The sequence below is a fragment of the Mustela putorius genome, unplaced genomic scaffold (genome assembly GCF_011764305.1).
Source record: "Mustela putorius furo isolate JIRA1106 unplaced genomic scaffold, ASM1176430v1.1 tig00000083_pilon_pilon_pilon, whole genome shotgun sequence".
Lineage (NCBI taxonomy): Eukaryota > Metazoa > Chordata > Mammalia > Carnivora > Mustelidae > Mustela > Mustela putorius.
In genome coordinates, this window is record NW_025421273.1 from 11,987,955 (window position 1) to 12,010,627 (window position 22,673).

Below are 22,673 nucleotides of genomic sequence, written 5' to 3' on the forward strand. Positions count from 1 at the left end.
AGAGCTAGCTTTAGGGCCCTGCAACTCAGGAAAGCAGTCTAGGGCAGTGGTAAAGGTTTGAGGGTGTCGGCATCCCCATGGAGGAAGGAAAGCTGGGCACAGGGAGCTTTGGGTGCTGGCAGAGGTGTGGTGGGAGGGGCTGTGGTCATACAAGTCCCTGTAGGGAAGCTCTTCCCAGACATTTCTTTGAGCTCGCAGATGGGATGGCCCTCTGCCTTGATGGTCTAAGTCAGCAAAAATGACAGCTGCTGTTACACAGCTGTACCATGTCTTATGCTCCTGTGGCGGTGCCCCAGTGAAGGGAAAAAAGTATGTCTTTTTTCTAAAGATGACAAAAAATTATCCCATGCTAAAGTCTGCAGGGAAGTGGAGATTCTGTACGTTCCTTTGATGATGGGGCCAGGTGTTGATGATGGGGCCAGGTGGTGTTGATGATGGGGTCAGGTGTTGTTGATGATGGGGTCAGGTGTTATTGATATTGGGGACAGGTGTTGTGTCTGCACCGCCAGCCTTCCTAGCAGCCTAGCTGTGCACTGGTGTAGCCTCTGGCGCCCGAGGGCCAGCAAGTGCCCAGCGTCCCACAGGTCCCACCCTGCCCAGCAGACAGGGTGGGCAGAGAAGAAGCAAGAAGTTGAAGCCCTCAAACTTGCTGAGATTCTAGGAGTTGGAGTAATCCTGAATCCTTAATCTCCCTGCATCTGGCCTGTTTGGGAGAGGGTGATTTAACTGAAAAGTGAAATACAGCCTTGCTTTTTATTGGAACAGCCTGAAAAGTGTTTGATGATGTCTGTGGGATGTTACATGTAGAAACTAAATGCCTGGGGGAGCCATCTTCTTATAGAGGTTGATGTTAGTCATGTCCTGTTGCTGCAAGGGGCACTTGCAAGGGATAGTGTTTGTTTCCCCATGAGGCTGACTTCTGGGGTTCTGTTCGCTAGCATGCCCCACTCCTTCCCACCCTCTAGTAGGGACATAGGACAGACTCTGAGCCTTGTAAGCATGATGGATTTTTAGGAATCTTCTCAAGGTTTCTCCCATCATGGAAACGTGTCAGGTAAATGTGTCAAGTAAAGGCCAGTCCCTTCAGGCATCCAGGTGTCAGGTCTCTTCTGGTGGGACCTGGAGCCACAGTTGTGCTCAGCAGACTTGTGAGTTCCATAATTTTGAAGTTGAACCTGTATGTTCACAAGCAGGTGAGAGATATCTGCCCTTCCTTGGCTATTTGTAAAGTCTCATTTTTTAGAAAATTTTCAGTTTGTGAAATTTTTAAAATTAAGCCAAGCCAGGTGATCTGTTCTTTTGTAATCTGACTTGCCTCTTTTCTTTCATTTTACAGATGATGTCTTTCTGCCTAAAGATATCGACCTAGACAGTGTGGATATGGATGAGACAGAGAGGGAAGTGGAATATTTCAAAAGGTAAGTGTTAAGCCTTTCTGTCTGAAATAATGAGGCTTTCACGGCTGCCAGACATGACCCTCCTGACCCTCCCATAGCATTGCCAGCTGTCCTGGACACAGCTTCTGTCAACTAGCTGAGTGGCCTGTCACACACATTCCCTCACAGCGCTAGCACACACAGGGGCCTCCTCACTTGCCCTCACACCTAGTCCCCACCCCTGTATGTGAAGACTGGTTGAGGACCGTGGCTCCAGACCAGCAGCATCACCGGGGCAAACAGGCCCCTGCCCAGACCTTCAAAGTCACTCTGGGGAGGGGCCCAACAGCTGTGTTCTCACGAGTGGCCCCAGCCATCCACATGTGCTAACATTGGAACACACTGTTATGGCACACTTTTAAGGAGAAAGGTAACATTTCAGAGATTCGCTCAGTTTTCCTGATAAGCAGATTTCATTAGTACTGTGTTCAATAGTATTTTATCTACTTTGTGAATTATGGCAAGCAAATTTCATTTTAAAGTTCCTTGTTCCTTCTTTAACCTGTTTGTTTCAGATAATACACACATAAACACACCAAAGAAGCAGTTAGTTTGCAGTGCAGAAAGCCATTAACTCCTTTCTGAAATATGTGGGTTTGTGTGGGCAGCTCAGTTGATTCAGCATCTGATTACTGATTTCCTCTCAGGCCTCAATCTCAAGGTCAGGAGTTCAAACCCTGCATTGGGCTTCATACCTAGCTTGGAGCCTATTTAGAAAAAATAAAAGATAAAAATAAATGAAATATTATAGAATTATAGATGATTCTGGAAGTTATATTTATTTTATAATGTGTATGTGTGTGTGTGTATCTCCACAGGCAGAGTAAAGTGTTTGCTAAAGTTGGATGTTCATTCTAATAAAAACTAGGACTAGATAGGCATATCCTTAACATAATAAAAGATATCCATAAAATACAATAAATGCCATAGTTATAAATGCCATAGTTACAGTGAAACATTAACAGCTGTCCCTTGAGATTAAAAAAGAAGGGGCACTTGGGTGACTCAATGGGTTAAAGCTCTGCCTTCAGCTCAGGTCCTGATCCCAGGGTTCTGGGATTGAGCCCCGCATCCAGCTCTCCGCAGCGGAGAGCCTGCTTCCTCCTCTCTCTCTGCCTGCCTCTCTGTCTTACTTGTGATCTCTGTCTGTCAAATAAATAAATAAATCTTTAAAAAAGAAAAGAGATAAGGATGCCCATTGTTACAACTTCTGTTTGTGAAGGTGTAAGAAGAAACAAAAGGGACAAGAATCAGAAGGAAGAAATGGAACTGTCATTCTCAGGTGACAGAAGTATGTACAAAGTCTGAAAAAATCTGTAGGCAGATCACTTGAGTCACTAAGACAATTTGCCCTGAAACTGGATTCTGGGGAGCATTTTGTGGATAAATGCGGAACTTTGGAGAGATATTTTCCCCAGGTAGACCTATAGACCATATCCTTTAAAATCATGCATGACCTGGGACGCCTGGGTGGCTCAGTTGGTTAAGCAGCTGCCTTCGGCTCAGGTCATGATCCCGGCGTCCTGGGATCGAGTCCCACATCAGGCTCCCTGCTCAGCAGGGAGCCTGCTTCTCCCTCTGCCTCTGCCTGCTGCTCTGTCTGCCTGTGCTCACTCTCTCTGACAAATAAATAAATAAAATCTTTAAAAAAGAAAAAAATCATGCATGACCTTATCAACAAAGATTATCAAACATGTAAGACCTGGGGAAAAGAAACATTTAGAAATGAAAAATGTAATGATTAAAATCAAGATGTTAATAGATTTGTGATAAACAGAGTAGACACTGCTAAAGAGGGAATTAGTGAACTGGAAGAACGATCTGAAAGATGTATCCAGAATGCACCCACATATAAGGACATTAGAAAAGAGGAAAGAGGGGCGCCTGGGTGGCTCAGTGGGTTAAAGCCTCTGCCTTCGGCTCAGGTCGTGATCCCAGGGTCCTGGGATCGAGCCCCACATCAGGCTCTCTGCTCCGCGGGGAGCCTGCTTCCTCCTCTCTCTCTGCCTGCCTCTCTGCCTACCTGTGATCTCTGTCTGTTAAATAAATAAAAAATCTTTAAAAAAAAAAGAAAAGAGGAAAGAGGCTCAGACACATGAAGGAGAGACTGAGTCTGACAGACGGTTGACTGGAGCTGCCCGAGGAGAAGGTGGAGGCTACAGGAGAGCTGTATTTGAAGAGATACAGCACCTGGGGATTGTGCGGAGCTAATGAGAAATCCAGATCTACAAATGCAAAAGCTGTACAACATACACCAGTGGGATAAACAAATGAAAATCCATTCCTCAACATAGCAGTTGTGAAACCAGAAGACCATGGAGTGAGATTTACAGCTTTGAGAGAAAGCTCTCAGTCTGTAACTATGTATCCCACAAACCTGTTCTTTTCCATAGTAAAGAAAAATTGCAGGAACTTGCTCCAAAGAGATCTGTGTTTAAAAATATATATATATCTTCAAGAGAAAAAGATACTCATCTCAGAAAGACAGTGTGATTTGCAGGAAGGAGAGAGAAACTGCCTGATAAATGTTGTTAAATAAAACATTTTCTTTGTAACCACAGAGTAATAATGTCTAATTGACATATCTGAAAAAACCACAGTACTGAACAGCAATAGTATATAAGCTAGATTAAAAAAAAAAAAAGTCCTTTTTTGTTGAGGTATTTAACAGTTAAGTATTTAATATTCAGACTTGAAGCTAAATGGATGAGAGACTGATCAAGATAAAATAGGGAGAAAAGACACAATACAGTAATTAGATGAAAAAGAACCAGCATGTTGATAATTATCCAAGTTGGACCGTGGCTGCACCGATGTCACCACACTCTGCTTTTGTGTGTGTGTGACATCTTCCATAATGAGAAGAGTTTTTTTAATTCTGTGACTATATAAGTGAAAGGGAAGACATAGCTACAGGTGCTGTAGTGATTCAACTATACGAGAACACTGGGAACAATTTCACAATGAATTTTAAAACTTAAATACAAAATCAACGCAGTAACAAAATAGCCTGAATGATCCAGTAACCATCAAAGAAATCAGAGTAGTAGTTACAGATAATCCCAATAGATTCTGACATTTGTGCAGAGAATTCTCCCAGAACTTGAAAGAGATGATCCGGGGCACCTGGGTGGCTCAGTCGGTTAAGCATCTGCCTTCGGCTTGGGTCATGATCCTAGGGTCCTGGGATCAAGCCCCACATTGGGCTCCCTGCTCAGTGGGGAGCCTGCTTCTCCCTCCCCCTCCGCCTCCCCCTGCTTGGGTTCCCTCCTTTGTTGTCTCTCTCTCTGTCAAATAAATAAAATATTTTAAAAAAAGAGATGGAGATGATCCAGCCTTATACTGATTCTACCAGAGAATTGAAAGGAGGAGACAACACAAGACTCCCCACTTCATTTTACAAGAGAAGGAAGATTTTGATACCAAAATCTGCTAAAAGCAATACAGAAAACATGAAAAATCACAGATCTGTTTTGGTCATGAGTATTAATTGGATGTGAAAAAATTTCACATTCCAAATCCAACAGTATTTTTAAAAGTAATATTTGTCCAAACTGGTGTACCCTAGGACTGAATGCAAGGAATATTTACTATTGGGAAATCCACAAATGCTATTTGCTAAATTGATAATTAAAGAAGAACCATATGATCATTTCCATAGGTTCAGAAAAAACATTTGATAAAATATTAGCATTTCATTAATTAAAGAAAAAAAGAAAAAGGTAAATGAGTAGTAGAAGGAAATATCCTTAACCTGAAAAGAAGATTTACCAAAAGAGAGAAAAGAAATGCTACATGAAACATTTTCTCAAATGGGAAGCATGGAAGCGTGTGCAAAACAGAGATGCTCTCTGTTTCCATCTCTGTTCAGCCTTAAATCATGGTTCCTAGGCAGCATAATAAGAGAAGAAAAAAATGAAAAGACTTAAATAATGAAAAGCAGGAGATAAAATTCCATTTTACTTAACAGTTGATCTAACTGACTACAAAGAGAATTACAAAAAAATTAGCAAGAGAAAGAATTTAGTGAAGGGACGGGCTATAGGATCTGTGTACAGAAGTTACATTTCTCCATACCATCCATAATTTGAAAATGTAGTTTAAATAAAGACGATATTTGTAACAGCTCCAGAATCTATGCAGTTTCCATGAATAAATCTAATAGAAGTTGCCCACGACCTGTGCATAGAAAGAGATCAAGCATGAGGGAAGAATTTGGAAGACCTGGGATAGATCGTATATTCATTTATAGGAAAAGTGTAAGCTATCTCACTTTCCAAAATTTATCTGTAGATTTTAAAGCCCAAGAAGGATTTTGTAAAATTGAGTGTTTTTAAAACACATTCGTGTAGGGTGGACATGTGATACAGTCACACATGGAATGCTGCTCAGCCGTGGAGAGGAACCGGCTAGAACAGTCTGCAGTGTGGATCCTACAAACTCGGGAGTGGACAGAGGCGCAGCACGCGAATATACATGATACCCTGTTTATAGAAAGCTCAGTTTAGACACAACCAAATGTTTTTAGACACAACCAGTTTTTACATTTTTATAAATTGTTGTATTTAAAATCAGTTATTAACATACTAGCCTTACTAGCATATTATTAGTATTATATAATATAGTTTAGTTAGTATTATAGTATATATTATATATTGTATTATATAGTATATATTATTATATAATATATAATAATATAACATTATTAACATATTATTAGTCTCAGAGGTGGAGGTCAGTGATGCATCAGTTACATCTCACACCCAGTGCTCCTTACATCACGCGCCCTCCTTGCTGCCCGTAGGGACACCATCCCCCTCCACCCACTCCTTCCCCTCCAACAGCCTTCAGTTCGTTTCCTAGAGTTCAGAGTCGCTTACAGTTTGTCTCTCTCTCTGATTTCCTCTTATTTTTCCTTCCCTCCGCCTTTGATCCTCTGTTTTGTTTCTTCAGTTCCACATGAGTGAGATAATATAATTGTCTTTCCCTGACTTATTTCACTCAGCATAATACCCTCCAGTTCCATCCATGTTGATGTAAATGGTAAGATTTCATCCTTTCTGTTGGCTGAGTAATAGTCCATTGTATAGATGAACCAGATCTTCTTTATCCATTTGCCTGTTGTGGACATCCAGGCTCTTTCCACTGAAGTACACTTTTTAATGTACACCATTCAGTCCAGCAGCTCCACTCCTGACTGTCTGCCCAACAGAAGCCAGAGTATGTATCCACACAAAAATTTATACATGAATGTTTCCAGAAGTTTTACCTGTGATAGCCAAAAACTGGGGACAACCCAGGTATGCACAGCAGATGAGCAGAGAAACTGTGCTCTGTCCGTCCGGTGGACGCCACTCACCAGGGAAAAGCTTACTCCCGATGAGACATGGAGATGGAGCCCAAAGACAGGTGCTCAGGCCAAGAAGGCAGACAGCAGGTACATACTACGAAGTTGCATGTACCTGAGATGCCAGGAAATGGAAATTCATCCCAGTGACAGCAGATCACTGTTCACCTAGGGCTGGGGCAGTGAGGAGATTACAGCAAAGGGACTTCCTGGAAGTTTTCTGTGTCTTGATTGGAGGGATAGTTACCTGGATTTATTTATCAGCACTGTGAGCTCTGTAGTAACTGCAGTTTATTGTACATAAATTATACCTCAGTGACGTATATTTTCAGGGATACTATACCATACATAGGTGTTAAGACTATAAAGAAAAGCAAGGAAATGATCCTAAAAAGCCAGAACGGTGATTACTTTTGGGTTTTGGGGTGGGGACTACCTGGAGGCGGTGTCCCAGGCTTGCTGCTAGTGCTCCAGTGTATGCCTTCTCAGTTTCTTTCAGCATGCATATCTGGTTTCTCTCCTGCATGTGTGTGATGTTCACACAAAAAAACAGACGAACTGAGCGCCTGGGTCGCTCAGAAGGTTAAGCATCTGCCTACTGCTCAGGTCATGGGTCCTGGGATCCAGCCCCACATCGGGCTCTCTGCTCAGCAGGGAGCCTGCTTCCCTCTCTCTCTCTGCCTGCCTCTCTGCCTACTTGTGAGCTCTCTCTCATCAAATAAATAATATCTTTGAAATATATATATGTGTATATATATAAAACAAAACAAAAGAGCAAACGAACTTGGGTTTGATCTGATCCTTCTAGAAGTATAGGAAGAACAGAGCTGCTTTTCTTGTCCATTACAAAGACTTAGAAAGTCACAGAAACAGACTACACAATGCTGAGCTTTGGTTTATGACAAAAGACAGATCAGCAGTAGAAATGAAGGTGTGTTCATAAATGCAGCTGTGAAGGTTTATGTAAGGAAAACTTTTTGGTTGGATCCTCACGTCATCTTACTCAAAGGTCAGCTCTAGGTGGGAAGACTCTAAATGTCACAAGCAAACCTTTTTATTTGATATATAGGTATCTTTTTGACCTTAGAGTAGGGACAGATTTCTTAAAAATGCCAACCATAAAATAAAAAAGATTGATAAATTAAATGACATTAAAATCAACAGTTCTTTAAAGAAAGTGAGGACATGGTGTGTGCAGCACCTCACGGAGAGTTTGTACCAGAACAGATACACATGACAGAACAGGAAAAGACCAGTGCGTGGACAGATGGGCTGTCACAGAAACCCATGATCAGGGACTTGTGGAGAGACCTCCCACCTGATGGGCTGGGCGTGCAGGGGCAGTGGCTCCCCCACTCCTCGGGGGCACAACGACCATGGAGAAGTTTGGCAGAATCAGGTCAAATCGAAGCCATCCGTTTTACGGAGCCCCGCGGTTGTCTGTCTATTCTGTGGGGGGTGCTCTTCCAACCTTGGAAACGGGCACATGGCCGCCTCCTGGGGGAATTGCATAAAAGCGGGAAGAAAAAGATACAGGATGACTCTGTTCCTGTAAGTGCAGAAATCAGCGCACACAGACCATGGGTGAGGGGCTGCGAGGTTGTGGGCAATTGTCACAGACACCAGGGTGCGGGCTGCATCCTGGGAGAGGATGGCATGGTGCCATGGGGTTGGCAGGGTTGGGCTTCCTTACCTGGGTTAGGGGTGTGTTGATCGAGGCTTTTGTGGTCCCGGTCACCTGGGTACACATGTTCTAGATGTGTAATACGGTCCCTGGCAGACCACATGGAGGCCCAATGGGCAGGAATTGTCAGATCCTTGGGTGTTGGGGGGGGAGGCAGAGCTGGGGGCCTGGGGGCCTGGGGGCCTGGCTCCAGCTGGCTCAGAGACACCTGTGGACGTTCTTGCCACCATGCGTGGAGAGGCAGGATGCATGTAGCCTCATGGGGACCACTGGGAGTGCCGCCAGAGCAGGGGGACATGGTCCAGGCAGGTTGGTTGTAAGGTTGTAAAGGTGAACAACGAAGGTTGTAAAAGTGACGCCACTAGGACTTGGAGTTCGACCAGCTGTGGCCAGGGAAAGAGAAGTTGAATTCTGGGAGGTGGCACACTGCTCGGGGGCAGGGCAGGGACGGACACACGGCTCTATCCACCTGGACATAGACTGCCTAGCAGGCAACACAAGGAGTTGTGGTTGAGTGATGTAAATGAACACACTTGGGCTACATCTGTGTGACCACAGTAATCATTTTCAGGTTTAATTCAAGTTTCTGCTACTCAGATGAGAGCTGGACAGGTGAGACCTTCAGAAACTGCATAGTTAAGGTTTTTGAAAGGAAGTGTTCCTCATTTAGTAGAGAGTCAGCCATTATTGCCTGGGAAGCAGGTGGCAGAACGTGCTGTTTTTCAGATGCTGTTGGGTGTGCAGGGGTGACCCAGAGCTGGACCCCAGGGCAGCAGGCCTGCCTCTGCTGCCACCCTGAGTGCAGGGAGTGGGGGGGTCGGTGGCAGCGCTGTGACCAAGTCTCACCATGTGAAGTCCCGTGTCCTCTCGCACTCGGGTGTGCATTCGTGGATCAGTGAGGGCGGCTGGGATCTCCGTGGCTTAACACGTGGAGAAGGGCACGGTGGTGGCCATTGGTACGTTTTCAGATGGGCTCATCAGAAACATCCCTTGGGCAGCTTCCCTGGAGGACAAGTTGGAAAAGAAGGACACAGGACACCAGAGGACATTGAGGGCACTCGCCTGTGCCCTGAAGAAGAGGATCCCCATCCTCCTGAGGGCCTTTTCCCACTCTGAAGGGTGGCCAGATGTGGAGGGGTCCTTGACGGCGGGTCTGGCATGCTGAGCGCCCTCCCCCCGACCCTCCTATCCTGGGAGGACACTGGACTTTGCTGACACAGCTCAGCTGTGGGCTATTTCCTTCTGTGACTGTTTGGCTCTTTGTCTTCACAGATTCTGTTTGGATTCTGCTAGACAGACCCGACAAAGACTGTCCATCAACTGGTCCAATTTTAGCTTGAAAAAAGCCACTTTTGCTGCCCACTGAATGAGGACCACCTGGAGAGGGACGCGTGGAAGGTGGGCCAGGCCCCGGAGCTGCTGTGCTTGCCCAGGGCTGTGCCGGGTGGGCCACCGCACCTGATGCCCCCAGACCGAGAACTCGCCGCTCGGCCTGTGTCAGTGGCTCGTGTGCGTGTATCTGTGAGTGAGGCGTGAGCACAGCGCCGGCCATTGGATTGCAACAGTAGCTCCCGCCGGCTTCCCACCGTGCGGCCCAGGAGCCGGGGCCGTGGCCAGAGACGCGTTTCATCATCCACGTGGCTCGTTGCCTCTGCATCTCGCCCTGTCCTGTCATCTGTCCCTGCCAGGGCACTGCCGTCACTCAGCTCTCGTGTGCCCTGCATCCCACCTGAAGTGGGCTGGGCAGGCAGGCGCTCTTCCGTTCTCCTCCACAATCTACTGTTTAAGAGTGTACACGTTGCGCTGTTTGTGTCTGACCCCCCTGACTTGTAGCCAGCTTGTGTAAGATCCCTTGCAGAATGAGAAAGTTCAAAAACAAAACCCCACCCAGTACTCACACCATCAAGTCTGTTAGAGAGTGTACGACTGTATTAACACGGAGGCCTGCCTGGCTACTTTTTTAACATATTGTTAAGTAATATTAAAATCATGTCTTTCTTTTTGAAAGATGGAATACATTAGTACAGCAGAAGACCTCGTCTGGCTGCTTTCTGCTGGGGGTGGTGGGGAGTGTGGTGTATGGGGGGCAGGGTGCGGGGAGAGTCGGGGGCAGTGTCCCCCAAGGGGAAGCTGGCCCACCAACCCTGGAGCATCTCCGGGGTCACCCGTGGCAGCAGTTTAGGGGTCCTGGCTCCTGCCCAGTATCCTTCATGCCTCTGTACCCTCCGGGGCCTTCCACCTGCCAGGCAGCACCAGGCCCCAGGGCGGAGTCCAGCCCGGTGCCCAGAGAGTTCAGTGAGAGCAGTACTGACACCTAGCAGCAGTGGTATGGGGTCACCACACCCTAACCTACGGGGCTGGGGAGGCAGAGCCGGGTGGCCCAAGGGTCAGCAGGCTGGGACCACATAGAGCCTTACGGGCAGGTGCCCATCCAGCCCCAGGGGAGGGGGGCGGCGTGATATCTAATGAGACTGAAAAGTCACGGGCGTTCAACTGGGTGTGAACGAGGAATAACGGGCGGTATGGAGGGTGAAGGGGGACGGCTGCCTGGTTCCTCTGCGGTCTCTGCAGGCAGGTAGCTTGCAGGAGTCTCTGCGGGAGCCGCTCCCACCCACTTCCCAAGGCCCGGCCAAGCCGTGCCTCTTGGGAAACCTGCTTGTGTGCAGCTGCAGGGATGTGGCGTGTCCCCGAGTGAAGGGGGAGCGATGAGGGCCCTGCGTCCATGTGGAGACGGGAAGAGAGGAAATGGCCTCTGGAAATACTCTGCTGGTTTTGTCTGCAGCATTTCTGGACAGACAAGATGCAGGTAGGAGAGAGGGGGGCAAGAGGGATTCCAAGGCTTTGGTCTGAGCCCCGGGCTGCACGAGGCTGCCTGCCCTGGGGCAGGGGTCAAGTCTGACGTGCCCATCTGACCCCCCAGGTGAGACGTCCGGCGTTGGGATTGCCGTTCATGGACGGAAGGCCACTGCGGAACAAGTGCAGACAGGTCAGGGGTCCAGGTGCCAGAAGCAGTGACTTGGGTGGGAGGAGGAGGGCAGCCTAGAGGACACAAGACCGGGAAAGATCGGCCACCGCAGGGCTTCTGTGGTCAAGGTGAGGTCCAAGGACTGACCCCAGGGCTCCTACACTTTGGGGACTTTGACCACAACCCAGTGGGAGCTGGTTTGCAGGAAAACAAGGGTGGGAATGGCAGGTCCTGTAAATAGGAGATAGGCAAGAGGCTGGCTGGTTTGTTTTGCTTTTTTCTAACTAGGTGGGAAGAACAAGCATATCCCTTTGCTCATGGAATGAGCCTGCAAAGCGAGGAATGGGCTGGGCAGTGACCACAGCAGGAGCCGTGTCCTCAAAAGGCCCTGATGCTTCCAAGAGTCCCAAGCCCAGGCCTGGGCCTCCATGGCTCCCGGTGAGGGCAAGGGAGAGCCAGGGCTGGCTGAGCCAGAGCAACAAAGGATGGGAAGGGTTTGGGGATGGGGGGAGCCTGCTCTCTGGGGAAGCTGCCCACCCAGGCCCTTCAAGACCTTGTCCCTGCCCCAGCCTCTTCTCCCCAAGGACAGTCCCACCTCTGAGCCTCCACTTCCATCTGGGGGACATGTTGGCTGCTGAAGAACTGCAGGGTCTCACCTGTGACATGAGCAGGACCTTGTCAGGGCCATGAGTGGTGAGGGGAACCCCTGGGTGCCCACTCCTGACACCCCACCTGCCACCTTCCACACCCTTGCTCCCCTCGCACACAAGTGAGCCACCTATGCCTTGTTCTAGGTCTGTACACTTCTGCTCCTGCTGGTTCCTTTGGCTCTTTCCGTGGGGGGGGGGGGGTCGTCACTTTACCATCCCCATTCTCGGAGGATGGATCTGGGGCCTGGGAGGCCCAGGAGAGTCCAGGGGTCGGGGAGATGGAGGGCCGAGGCTGGCAGGGCTTCCCAGGTTCAGCCCCTCCCATGTCCCCAGAGGCAAGGCCCAGGGCCTGGAGGCTTGTCATCGCGGGTCCTAATGCCCAGACACACTGCATTTACAGATGGGGAAGCCAAGGTCCAAGGTGCATCTGCGGGACATCCAGCTCCAATGCTCCTGTCTTCATGGGGCCTAGACCTGGGAGTCGATCCCTGGGGGAGCCTCATAGACCACGATGGACTAGCACCTCCTTTACATGGCAACGGTAATCATGAGATGAAATAAAATAACAATGGCCAGGAAAATGCCCTTTTATTGAACTTTCCATCCTCATGCCATTAAACCAAAATAGTATCAAAAGGAGTATTATGGTACCAGAAAGAATGAACGCTTCTTAATTTAATTAATATTAAAGGAGAAGGAAAAACTTACCTCACAGGTCCCGCTGTTTCTCGTTTTTTTGGTGGGTTTTTTTTTTTTTAAGATTTTATTTATTCATTTCACACACAGAGATCACAAGTAGGCAGAGAAGCAGGCAGAGAAAGAGAGGGAAGCAGGCTCCTCGCTGAGCAGAGAGCCCAGTGTGGGGCTCGATCTCAGGACCCTGGGATCATGACCCGAGCCAAAGGCAGAGGCTTTAACCCACTGAGCCACCCAGGCACCCCTGTTTCTCAGTTTTAAACACCAATAAAAGCACTCAGTCACCCACAGAGTGACGGAACTGAAGTAACTTGAGTCCTGGTCCATCTTCACAGTGACAGGTGACCATTGTCCCTGGATCCGCTATTAAAATGTAAGCATAAGCCCCGAGGGGTGGGAGGCCCAGCACAGGGACAACTTCCATGTGCTTCCAAACTGTTAGGAACCGATGCTTGAAACGAGCCGGGAGCCCGCTGTGCCCAGGAGCCCTCTGGCTGGCTTTCCTGGAGGAGACCATGTGGTTACAAGGAAGAGTCCTAAACGTGTGCCAGTGGCACCCGGGAAGGAGGATGACAGCCACGGAGACTGCCACACGCAACTGTGAACCCAAGGAAGCTGTGTACACAGTGTGTTGGGTGTTGGGAGAAACGCTGCACATGACAGTGTTTTCTGCGCGAAGGGGAGGAAACAAGGTAAGTCTCTTGGTGCCCCAGCTTCCAGCCCCGAGGCAGTTTCTAGGCCCAGCACTGGGAGTGGGGGCAGAGCCCTGCAGACCTCATGAGTAGAGCCAGCACAGGCTAGCATTTGGGGAGGCCAGGTGCCTACAGTCTGCCAATGCTGCAGGTGTGGCATAAACTCCTGGGAACCCAAGGGGAAATCACCAGAAAACAGAACGGCTGGAATAGTGTTTCTACCAGCCATGGCAGAAAACCATGTAACACACAGTGCAGACCTCGGGATAGAGGCCTCAGAAAGCTGTGACCTTAGCAGTGGGGTGAAATCAGCCCTCGAGCAAAATAAAAAACAAACCCCAAAAGGATCAAACTGATCCTGAGTATCTTAACTGCCTGCTGGAACAAAGTCTGACATTCTTTAAGGAACACAAAACCAGCCCACACTGGACGAAATTCACAATGGTGGAATCCAGGTAGAAATTACCAGACCGTTCCAAGAGGAAGGAAAATAAAAACCATAATCAAGAGTAATACTAAGCAGACCACAAAATGACAGTTGCTGAATTTGCAGACGGGGACCGTAAAATGGATATTGTAAAACAGCTTAAAAATACACATAAGATGTAAAAGAAATCACGAACAAGATGAAGAAAAATCCAAAAAAGTCCTAAATGAAGTTCTAAAGAAAAAATACAATATCTGAAATGAAAAAATACCCTGGATAGAATTAACAGCAGATCCAAAACCCCTTAGAAAACACCCATGAACTTGATGGCACAGAAGAGAAACGACCAGAAAGAAGCACTGAGAAGAAAAGAGAATGGAAAATGGTAGCCTGTAGGACAGTATTGAGCATTCCAACATACATACGTATCATATGATGATATGGTGAGCTCATCATATGTATCATACATATAGGATATAATAAATATATGATCTACATGTGGTGATATACATATAGGACACATATATGACATACATATATGGCACATATGATGAGATCACCATAGCATGATACATGTGTATGTTGGAATGCTCAATACTTAATATATGATATACATGCTACCATGTGTATCATATACATATGTATCACACATACAACATACATAATTTAAAATGAGCTTGTCACAAGCTTGCTGGGATTATGGACAAGGCTGTGCTGGGCCTGTAGGCCAGTTTGGGACGAAGCAACATCTTGATACAACAGAGTGCCTAGTCTGCAGACATGATTTCATTTATGTGTTCTCTGAATTTCAACAGTATTGTGTAGCCTTTATAGTAGAGATTTTGCATGCTTCCTATGAATTTTTTCTAAGCATTTAAAGTTTTTGACATTATCATAAATGGGGTTATGCTTTATTTTCCTGGGGCTCCCATAACAAAGTGCTATAAACTGGGTGGCTTCTAACAATAGAAATTTGCTCGTGGGGCGCCTGGGTGGCTCAGTCATTAACCGTCTGCTTTCAGCTCGGGTCATGATCCCGGAGTCCTGGGATCGAGCCCCGCATCAGGCTCCCTGCTTCTCGGGCAGCCTGCTTCTCCCTCTCCCAGTACCCTCTCTTACGTTCTCTCTGTCTCTGTCAAGTAAACAAATCTTGAAGAAAAAAGTTTATTCTCAAAAGTCCTGGAGGATATAACCCCAAATCCCTGGGGGGATATATACTGCAAAACACAGGTATCCACAGGATTGGTTCCTTTTAGAGGTTGTAAAGAACCATCAGTTCCATGTCCCCATCCTGGCTTCTCCTTGGCAATCCTTGGCTTGTAGAGATGTCCCTCCAGGCTCTCTCCATTTTCATACGGTCTCCTCCCTGTATCTCTATATTTGTGGCTTGTCTTTTTTTTTTTTTTTTTTTTAAGATTTTAAGTAATCACACCCAACATGGGGCTTGAACTCACAACCCCGAGATTAAGAGCTAGCTGCATGCCCCACCAGCTGAGCCAGCACCTCTGTCTCTCCTCTTCTTGTAAGGATGCAAGTCACTGGGTTTGGGGCCCACCCTCATCCAAGCACATCATCATCTCATAGGACATCTGCAAAGACACTATATCCAAGTAAGGGCATATTCACAGGTTCTGGGGGTTAGGACTTAACATCTTTTTAGTCACCTTACATTTTGGGGAAACAGGTTTTAAATTTCCTGCAAATATATGGCAGTATGATAGGTCTTTCATACATTGAACTTTGTATCTTGAGATTGTCAAACTCAATTCTAAACTTCAAGATCAGCTAGAACTTTTTACATCTATAATCATGTCATCTACAAATAAGGACCGTTTCTTCTAATTTTTCTGTTCTTTATTCCTTTTATTTTACTGCACTGGGTAGACCCTCTGGTACAATGTGGGATTGCAGCCATAAGAGCGCACACCCTTGCCTCAATGGAAACCTGAGCAGGGACAGATGGCACTCGGTATCTGTCATCAGACAGAACGGTAGCCGTAGGGTCTTGGACATATGTCTTTATCAGATTGAGGAAATGCCTTCTATTCCTGATTTGCTGAGTGTTTTTATCATGAGTGGACATTAAATTTTGTCATATGCTTTTTCAGCTTCTATTGAGATGATCATGTTTTTTCTGTTAACTCTAGTGAATTACAATCAGTGTTGGGGCTTTTATCAAGATTTTAATTATTTGGGGTGCCTGGGTGGCTCAGGCGGTTAAGCAGCTGCCTTCGGCTCAGGTCATGATCCTGGTGTCCTGGGATCGAGTCCCAAGTCCAGGTCCTTGCTCAGTGGGGAACCTGATTCTCCCTCTCCCTCTGCCTGCCACTCCCCCTGCCTCTGCATGTTCTCTCCCTCTCTCTGACAAATGAATAAATAAAATCTTAAAAAAAAAAATAAAGATTTTATTTATTTATTTGACAGAGAGCACAAGCAGGGTGAGGGGCAGACAAGAAGCAGACTCCCCGCTGAGCAGAGAGCCCAATGTGGGCTCAATCCTAGAACTCTGGGATTATGACCTGAGCCGAAGGCAGGCACTTAACTGACTGAGCCAGCCCGGCACCCTAGTGCTTTCTTTTTCTTTTTTTTTTTTTTAAATAATCAATCTTGTATCTATGATTAGAATTCTACTTGCTTATGACTTACTATCCTTTTTATATCTAATTCAATTTAATTTTTTTAAGATTTTATTTATTTGACAGAGATCACAAGTAGGCAGAGAGGCAGGCAGAGGGAGAAGGGGAAGCAGGCTCCCTGCTGAGCAGAGAGCCCAATGGGGGGCTTGATCCCAGGACCCTGCGACCATGACCTGAGCCGAAGGCAGAGGCTTAACCCACTGAGCCACCCAGGTGCCCCAATTTGTTAATATTTTGTTTAGTATGTTTGCATCTGTGTTCATGAGAGAGATTTGTCATTTTCTTACGTTTTGGTGTCAGAAAAATGAGTTGGGGAACATTCCTTCTATTTGCTGAGTGTAAGATTGGTATATCTTTCTCAGATGTTCACCAGTGAAGTCATCTGGGTCTATAATTTTGTGACAATATTTTTAATTACAGATTCAGTTTACTTAATGGCTACAGAGCTACTCAAATTTTGTATCTTGTATCCATTTTGGTTAAGTTGTATTTTTCAAGGATTTTATTCATTTCCTCTCAGATTTATTAGCATAAAGTGTTCATAGTATTCCTCTTACAGATCCATGGTGACGTCCCCCTTTTCATTCCTGCTTATCGGGAGTTTGTCCCCTCTCTTTCCCTCCTGTCTTGTTACTGGTTTGTCAGTGGTGTTGCCATTCCAAAGAACTCTTGGCTTTGTTGAGTTTTGTGTTTTCTTTCTCATTGATTTCTGCTCTTCTATTCTCTCCTCTCCTTTCTTTGAGTTTAAAATGCAGTTCTCCTAGCTCTTGATGGGCACTCAGCTCACTGAATTTTAACCTCATTTTCACTCAGTTCAGAGTATTTTCTCATTTCTGTTGTGTTTTTTTCCTTTGTGCACAGATCACTTAGAGATGTTTTGAGAATTTGGTATTTATCTGTTACTGAGTTGTGGTTTAATCTGACCATGGTCAGAGAACATAAATTCAGTGATTTGGTTCTTTGGGTTGTGACTTGATTTATGGCCCACAGATTTGTCTCTGTTGGTAAGTGTTCCACATAGAGCTGAAAAGAATTCTAGTTGACTTTTGTTGGACCTAACAAGGCCAAGTTGATTAAGTATTTTGGGTAAATCTTCTGTATCCCTGCTGACTTTTTTCCTGCTTCTCTCTGAGAGGTGTGTTCCAGTCTTCAGCTGTGATTGTGTGTTTGTCCAGGTCTGGGAGTGGCTACATACATTCCCATTATCTTGGTTAGCTTCGGCATGGTGTGTCTTTTTCTATCCTTTTCATTCTCTGTTCTTATGTTTCTGTCTCTGCTAACAAGTACGTGGGTGAACTTCGTTATTTTCACCCAGTGTGACAATCATGATCTTTCGGTCAGTATCTGATCCATTTAAGTTAACTATTGATAGAGTTGGGTTTAGGTCTATCCTCTTGCCATCCGTTTTCTGTTTGTCTCATCTCTTCCATATTCCTTTAGTTGTCATAACTTGTCTTGCTTTGGATTAATAAAAACAGTTCTCTGTTCTGTTTACTTTTTAGTTAAATATTTGTATTATTATCTTAGTGGTTACTCTAGAGATTATAATATGCTTCCATACTGCCTTACAGTCCACCTTATGTCGATGTAAAAAATTCTGTGTAAGGTCATCAAATACTCCCTCTGCCACCTAGAAAGCTCCTGTGGTCACATTGGCATGTTTTAAAGGCCTGGAAAGAGGACTGTTTAAACAGTCGATAATCCTTATCTACCCATTCCCATCTTCGTTCCTTTCTGTATTTGTTTTTATCCAGAATCACTTCCCTTCAGCTGGAGGCATTTCTATAGTACAGATTTCTTGTAGTAGAGTGTTGGATATAAGTTTAATTGCCTTGTATTGGTCTGAAAATACCTTCATCCTGCTTTTAATTTTCCTACATCTAGTATTTTTTTAAGATTTTTTTTTTTAAGATTTTTATTTATTTGACAGAGATCACAAGTAGGCAGAAGGGCAGGCAGAGAGAGAGGAATGGAAGCAGGCTTCCCGCTGAGCAGAGAGACCGATGCAGGGCTTGATCCCAGGACTCTGGGATCATGACCTGAGCCGAAGACAAAGGCTTTAACCCACTGAGGCACCCAGGTGCCCCAAGATTTTATTTTTAAGTTCAGCCACAACCCCAAGATCAAGAGTTGTATGCTCTAGCGACTGAGCCAGCCAGGCACCCATCTAGTATTTTCTCTTGCATATTACACTTGTGGTTAGTACAGTGCAAGGTCCGAGGTTCTCCCTGTCTCTAAAGAAAGTTGGTTCTTAGTCCAGTAGGCACATGATTTGTTGGTTGATTACCTGAGAGTCGTATGCCTTCCTAGAGCAAGGGCTATTTCCATTTTGTCCCGGGATGTCAACTTTATTCCTGAGGCATGGCCCTTCTGGGGTTTCAAAGGAAAACCCAAAGTGTTTACCAAGCCCTTCTCAACTTGAGGGACCCAGATTTAAAGCTGTCACCCTGTAATATTCAGCCACTGGGATGCCTGTTTAGCTGTTTTCCATCTGCTGTTCTCACCCCAGAATCCTTGGGGTCTTACTCGAAGCACACACAACTTCGGGTCAGCCAAGGATTTGAGGGTTCCCCCTTTTGTGGCTCCCTTCTCTCTGGGATGTCCCCATCCTCTCTTTCCAGTGTTCAGATGTCCACAGACTCTTCCAGCTCTGACAGGCTTTTCTGCTATAGCCTACCCACCCCATGCCACAGACGCCGGATCCCCTCTAGCCGGGTTCCAGCAGACAGGTGCACAGGGAGTCCCAGAGGAGGAGACATCTGAATTCTGACATGAGGAGAACTTATTAACCACACGGAGGGGTGAGTTCCAGGAAGAAGTACAGACTGTGCAATTAAAAACACGGGTTCAAATCCCAGCTTTGTCACTCAACCACTGTGTGACCTTGGGCAAGTGAATTAATCCCTCCATGCCTCATTTTCCTTGTCTGTGTTGACATCCTGGAATTGCTACAAGGGTTAAATGAATGAACTCTGGCAAACAAACGCTTATTAGCACAGCACGTCGGTCTCCCCTCCAGCCTTCTCATTTCTGTCCCTGCTCCACTGACAGGCCCTACACAGCCATACCTTCCCCTTACTGTCACATCTGCTTCCTTTCCTTATTTCCAGCCCTTGACTTCACACCCTGGGGTGGGGCTGAACTAGCCCAGAGGCTAAGCTGGGCTGGCCCCAGGTCCCATGGGCCCTGACAGGCATGCCTGCCTGGGTTCCGGCCAGTCCATCTCTGTCCCTTGGCAGGTGGCAAACACGAGAGTGTTTCTCCTCACCAGCTGGTCTGAAGTCGCCCTAGCCCCCAGGATGCACTCGCAGAGCAGTCACCTGGGCAAGTACGTTTATTATGAAAGTAAGTGCATATGAAATGTCCCCTGACTTGCAGATCCGTGGCAAAGGCGACTGCAGTACAACTGAGCAGAGGCACGGCTCTTCGGTGGCAGACACCGGCCCCCAGGTGCAAGGTCTGCCACAATGCTCACTTCTGCAAACCTCCTGGTCCTTATTCAACACAACAAGGCAAGCCACCTTTCACCCTGGGGCCCACATGTGCAATCCCCGCAGGCAGCCCGCTCTTGCCAGCAGCTGCAGTGCCCCAGGTGCAGGTGGGCGGCGTGGGCTGGTGGCATTGGCTGGCCCCCTGTTCCTGGCTGTTCCCAGCCTCAGTCTGGCAGCTGGGGGGCCACTCCCCCTCCCAGGAGATGTCCCCAGTCTGTTCCGTTGCCCAGGGAGGACCAAGATGGATCAGAAGCCCCCTCAGCCCATTCTGGGCCCCAGATCTCAAGGGCTCTCCCCTTTTCCCGGCATGGGGCTCACTGGCAGCACTCAGCCACGTGCCTGAAGAGCTCCTCGCCTTGCTCGTCACCAAAGCTCCGCAGGCAGTGAGGGCACTGAAGATCCCCCTGTCCTCTCTGGGCCGCCCCTGGGCACCGGCCCTCAGCAGGGGAGTCTAGACCCTGAGATCCAGTCCCAGCCCTCCATCCACTGGGCGCCACAAGCTCCAGAGCATCAGCCTCTAAGTACTTGGAAGTTCTGTTTCCCATGTGAGTCCGGCAGGAGCCTGGCTCTCGACGCTCCTAGAAAAGAGGCAAGGGTCCATGTACGTGGGTTGCCCTAGAGGCCCCCAAATCACGTGCTGGGCTCTCGCACTTGAGGTGTTTCTTCTATCCCTGCGAGGGACTTGCACCCCTCCCCACTTCCTGAAGTGGCCCAGAGCCCACACGTGCTGCTGCTCCGACCAGAACCAGAGCCCACACGCCCACACCCCAGGGTGCGCTCCCAGGGATGGGACCTGGAGCTGGTTCTGGTCACTCCTCTTAACCCCGAGTCGTTGAACGGCTACTGACCTTTCCACACCATTAATGACCTTTCCACTCAAGAGCACATGCTTCCTCAAGAAAACCCGCAGGCCAAGGCAGATGGTGGGAAGAAATGCCCAGCCGAACCAGACAACGTCCCATTCCCACCCAGCGCACATGGCAGGATTCTCAACCACAGCCTGTAGTCCCAGTGCCCGAGGAGAAGCAGGAACCCCCGCAGGACACTGAGGAGGCTGCAGGGGCTCCTACAGACTCAGGGACACAGCTCGGCCACAGTCCCCACCCACTTTACCCACAAGTCGGAACAGCTGCCTCTGCCAGGCCCACTGCTACGGACTGCATACACATGTGAAAGAGAAAGGGGGTCCCCCATGACTCCCATACCCCACCCTCAGTGGGGAACACACGAGCCATCAATGAACCCCAACGGCCATGCCACAGGCCAGAAGGGGCAGCTCCAAGGTCCGCCCAGTACATTGAGCCCCAGAGGGGCTACTACTGCCCAGTCCGCGTCCAGATGGAAATTCTCTGAGGGGCCCAGGGTTCACTCTGGGGCCAGAGGTGTGGTGGGTACTCGCTGAGGGGCTAAAGAAACTAAGCTTTCCTAGGGCATCTGCAGGGCAGCGAGCAGGTCAGGGCAGAGAGGGGAAGAGGCAGGTGGGTGCCAGAGGTCCCGCAGTGAGAGACTTGGTCAATTCTGAGGCCTCCCAGGCCTCCCTGGGTGGGTGGTGGGCCTAGTGTCCCAAAAGGCCCATCTCTCCGCACAGAGGCCATGAGTTGGGGAACACCAGTGGACACCTGGGGCCTCGGTACCCAGGTCTGTAGAATGGCGTAACTACGGTACTCGTCTCACAGCAAGGAGGGGACATATATGAAGGAAGGCTTGGTAGGGAGCTCGGAGCCCAGGACATGCCCCAGAGCCAGCCACCTCCGCTGTTACACCACGACAGAGGGCTTCCGCCATCGTGCGCCAGGCAAGGCAGCTCTGACCCCAGCGGGGCAAAAGGGGCTTGAACCGTGACAAACGTCTTGGACCGACGCTCGAAATTCATGAGAAGGAAAACAAGAGAAACACCAAGCCTAAACGAGGAGAAAAGCGCTCAGGCCCTACCTGTGTCCAGGATGCCTGCTGCCGCAAGGAGGCCACCTCTTCCTCAAGCTCCTGAATCCTGCCCTGGGCCCGCTCTCGGTCCGCGCGTTCTGAGGTGAAATCATCCTTGTAAGCGAGGATCTGAAAGGAGGTGAGACACTGGGCTGTCCTGGTGCCGAGGTACGTCCACTCGGCAAGGAGAAGGTTCCCGTGGACGGACCACCCTCACCACTGGGCCCCGGGCGACCCGATCGGACACCTGCTGCTCCAGCATCTGCACCCGTTCCAGCGCCGCGTCACGCGCCCCCCGCACGGCCACCAGCTCCCGCCTCACGTCCACGCAGACACGGATCTTCTCCTCCAGCTGCCTGTTGAGCCTAGAAATCTCCTTCCTCATCAGCTCGGGGCAGGAGGGCCTGGAGGGCTCGGGGGGCGCCCGCAGCCCCTGCATCTGCGCATGGAGCCCCCGCACATACTCGTCCCTGCTGGCATCGTAGCGCTGCCACTTGGCATTAAGGTCTTCCACCTGAGGGGACACGGCCGAGGCCGGGAAGCTCTCTGAGCAATAATGCGCTGCTGAGTTCTTCCCCGTAAATGCACATTGCCTCGCTTGCTTTGTCCTGAGGGGACACCGAGACCACCAGACACACAAGGTGCAGAGAGGACATCCACAAGCCACCGTCTTCCACAGAAATGGACTGGGTGCCATTCTCCTGCCTTAAAAGCCATGCTTGACAG

The 22,673-nt window shown here is 48.2% G+C and overlaps 2 protein-coding genes across 10 annotated transcripts in view; one reads left to right on the forward strand and one right to left on the reverse strand.

Moving 5' to 3' along the window:
* Nucleotides 1-10,499, forward strand: part of FAM193A (family with sequence similarity 193 member A) — a 161,969-nt gene extending 151,470 nt beyond the window's left edge. For all 8 annotated transcript variants that reach the window (XM_045074877.1, XM_045074867.1, XM_045074873.1 and 5 more), the window contains 2 exons: nt 1,337-1,418; nt 9,740-10,499. In XM_045074877.1, coding sequence (XP_044930812.1) covers nt 1,337-1,418; nt 9,740-9,833 — 176 coding nt within the window. In that variant the 3' untranslated portion in view covers nt 9,834-10,499. The remainder of the gene's footprint in view (nt 1-1,336; nt 1,419-9,739) is intronic.
* The window catches only part of TNIP2 (TNFAIP3 interacting protein 2), a 52,719-nt gene continuing 39,058 nt past the window's right edge, over nt 9,013-22,673 (reverse strand). Inside the window, exons 4-6 of one of the 2 annotated variants that reach the window (XM_004772267.3) lie at nt 22,195-22,461; nt 21,957-22,076; nt 9,013-9,470 (exon numbers count right to left, since the gene is read on the reverse strand). In XM_004772267.3, coding sequence (XP_004772324.1) covers nt 9,432-9,470; nt 21,957-22,076; nt 22,195-22,461 — 426 coding nt within the window. In that variant the 3' untranslated portion in view covers nt 9,013-9,431. Of the gene's footprint in view, nt 9,471-19,849; nt 20,603-21,956; nt 22,077-22,194; nt 22,462-22,673 lie in introns of those variants that run through there. The other variant, XM_004772265.3, reaches the window with a different exon arrangement.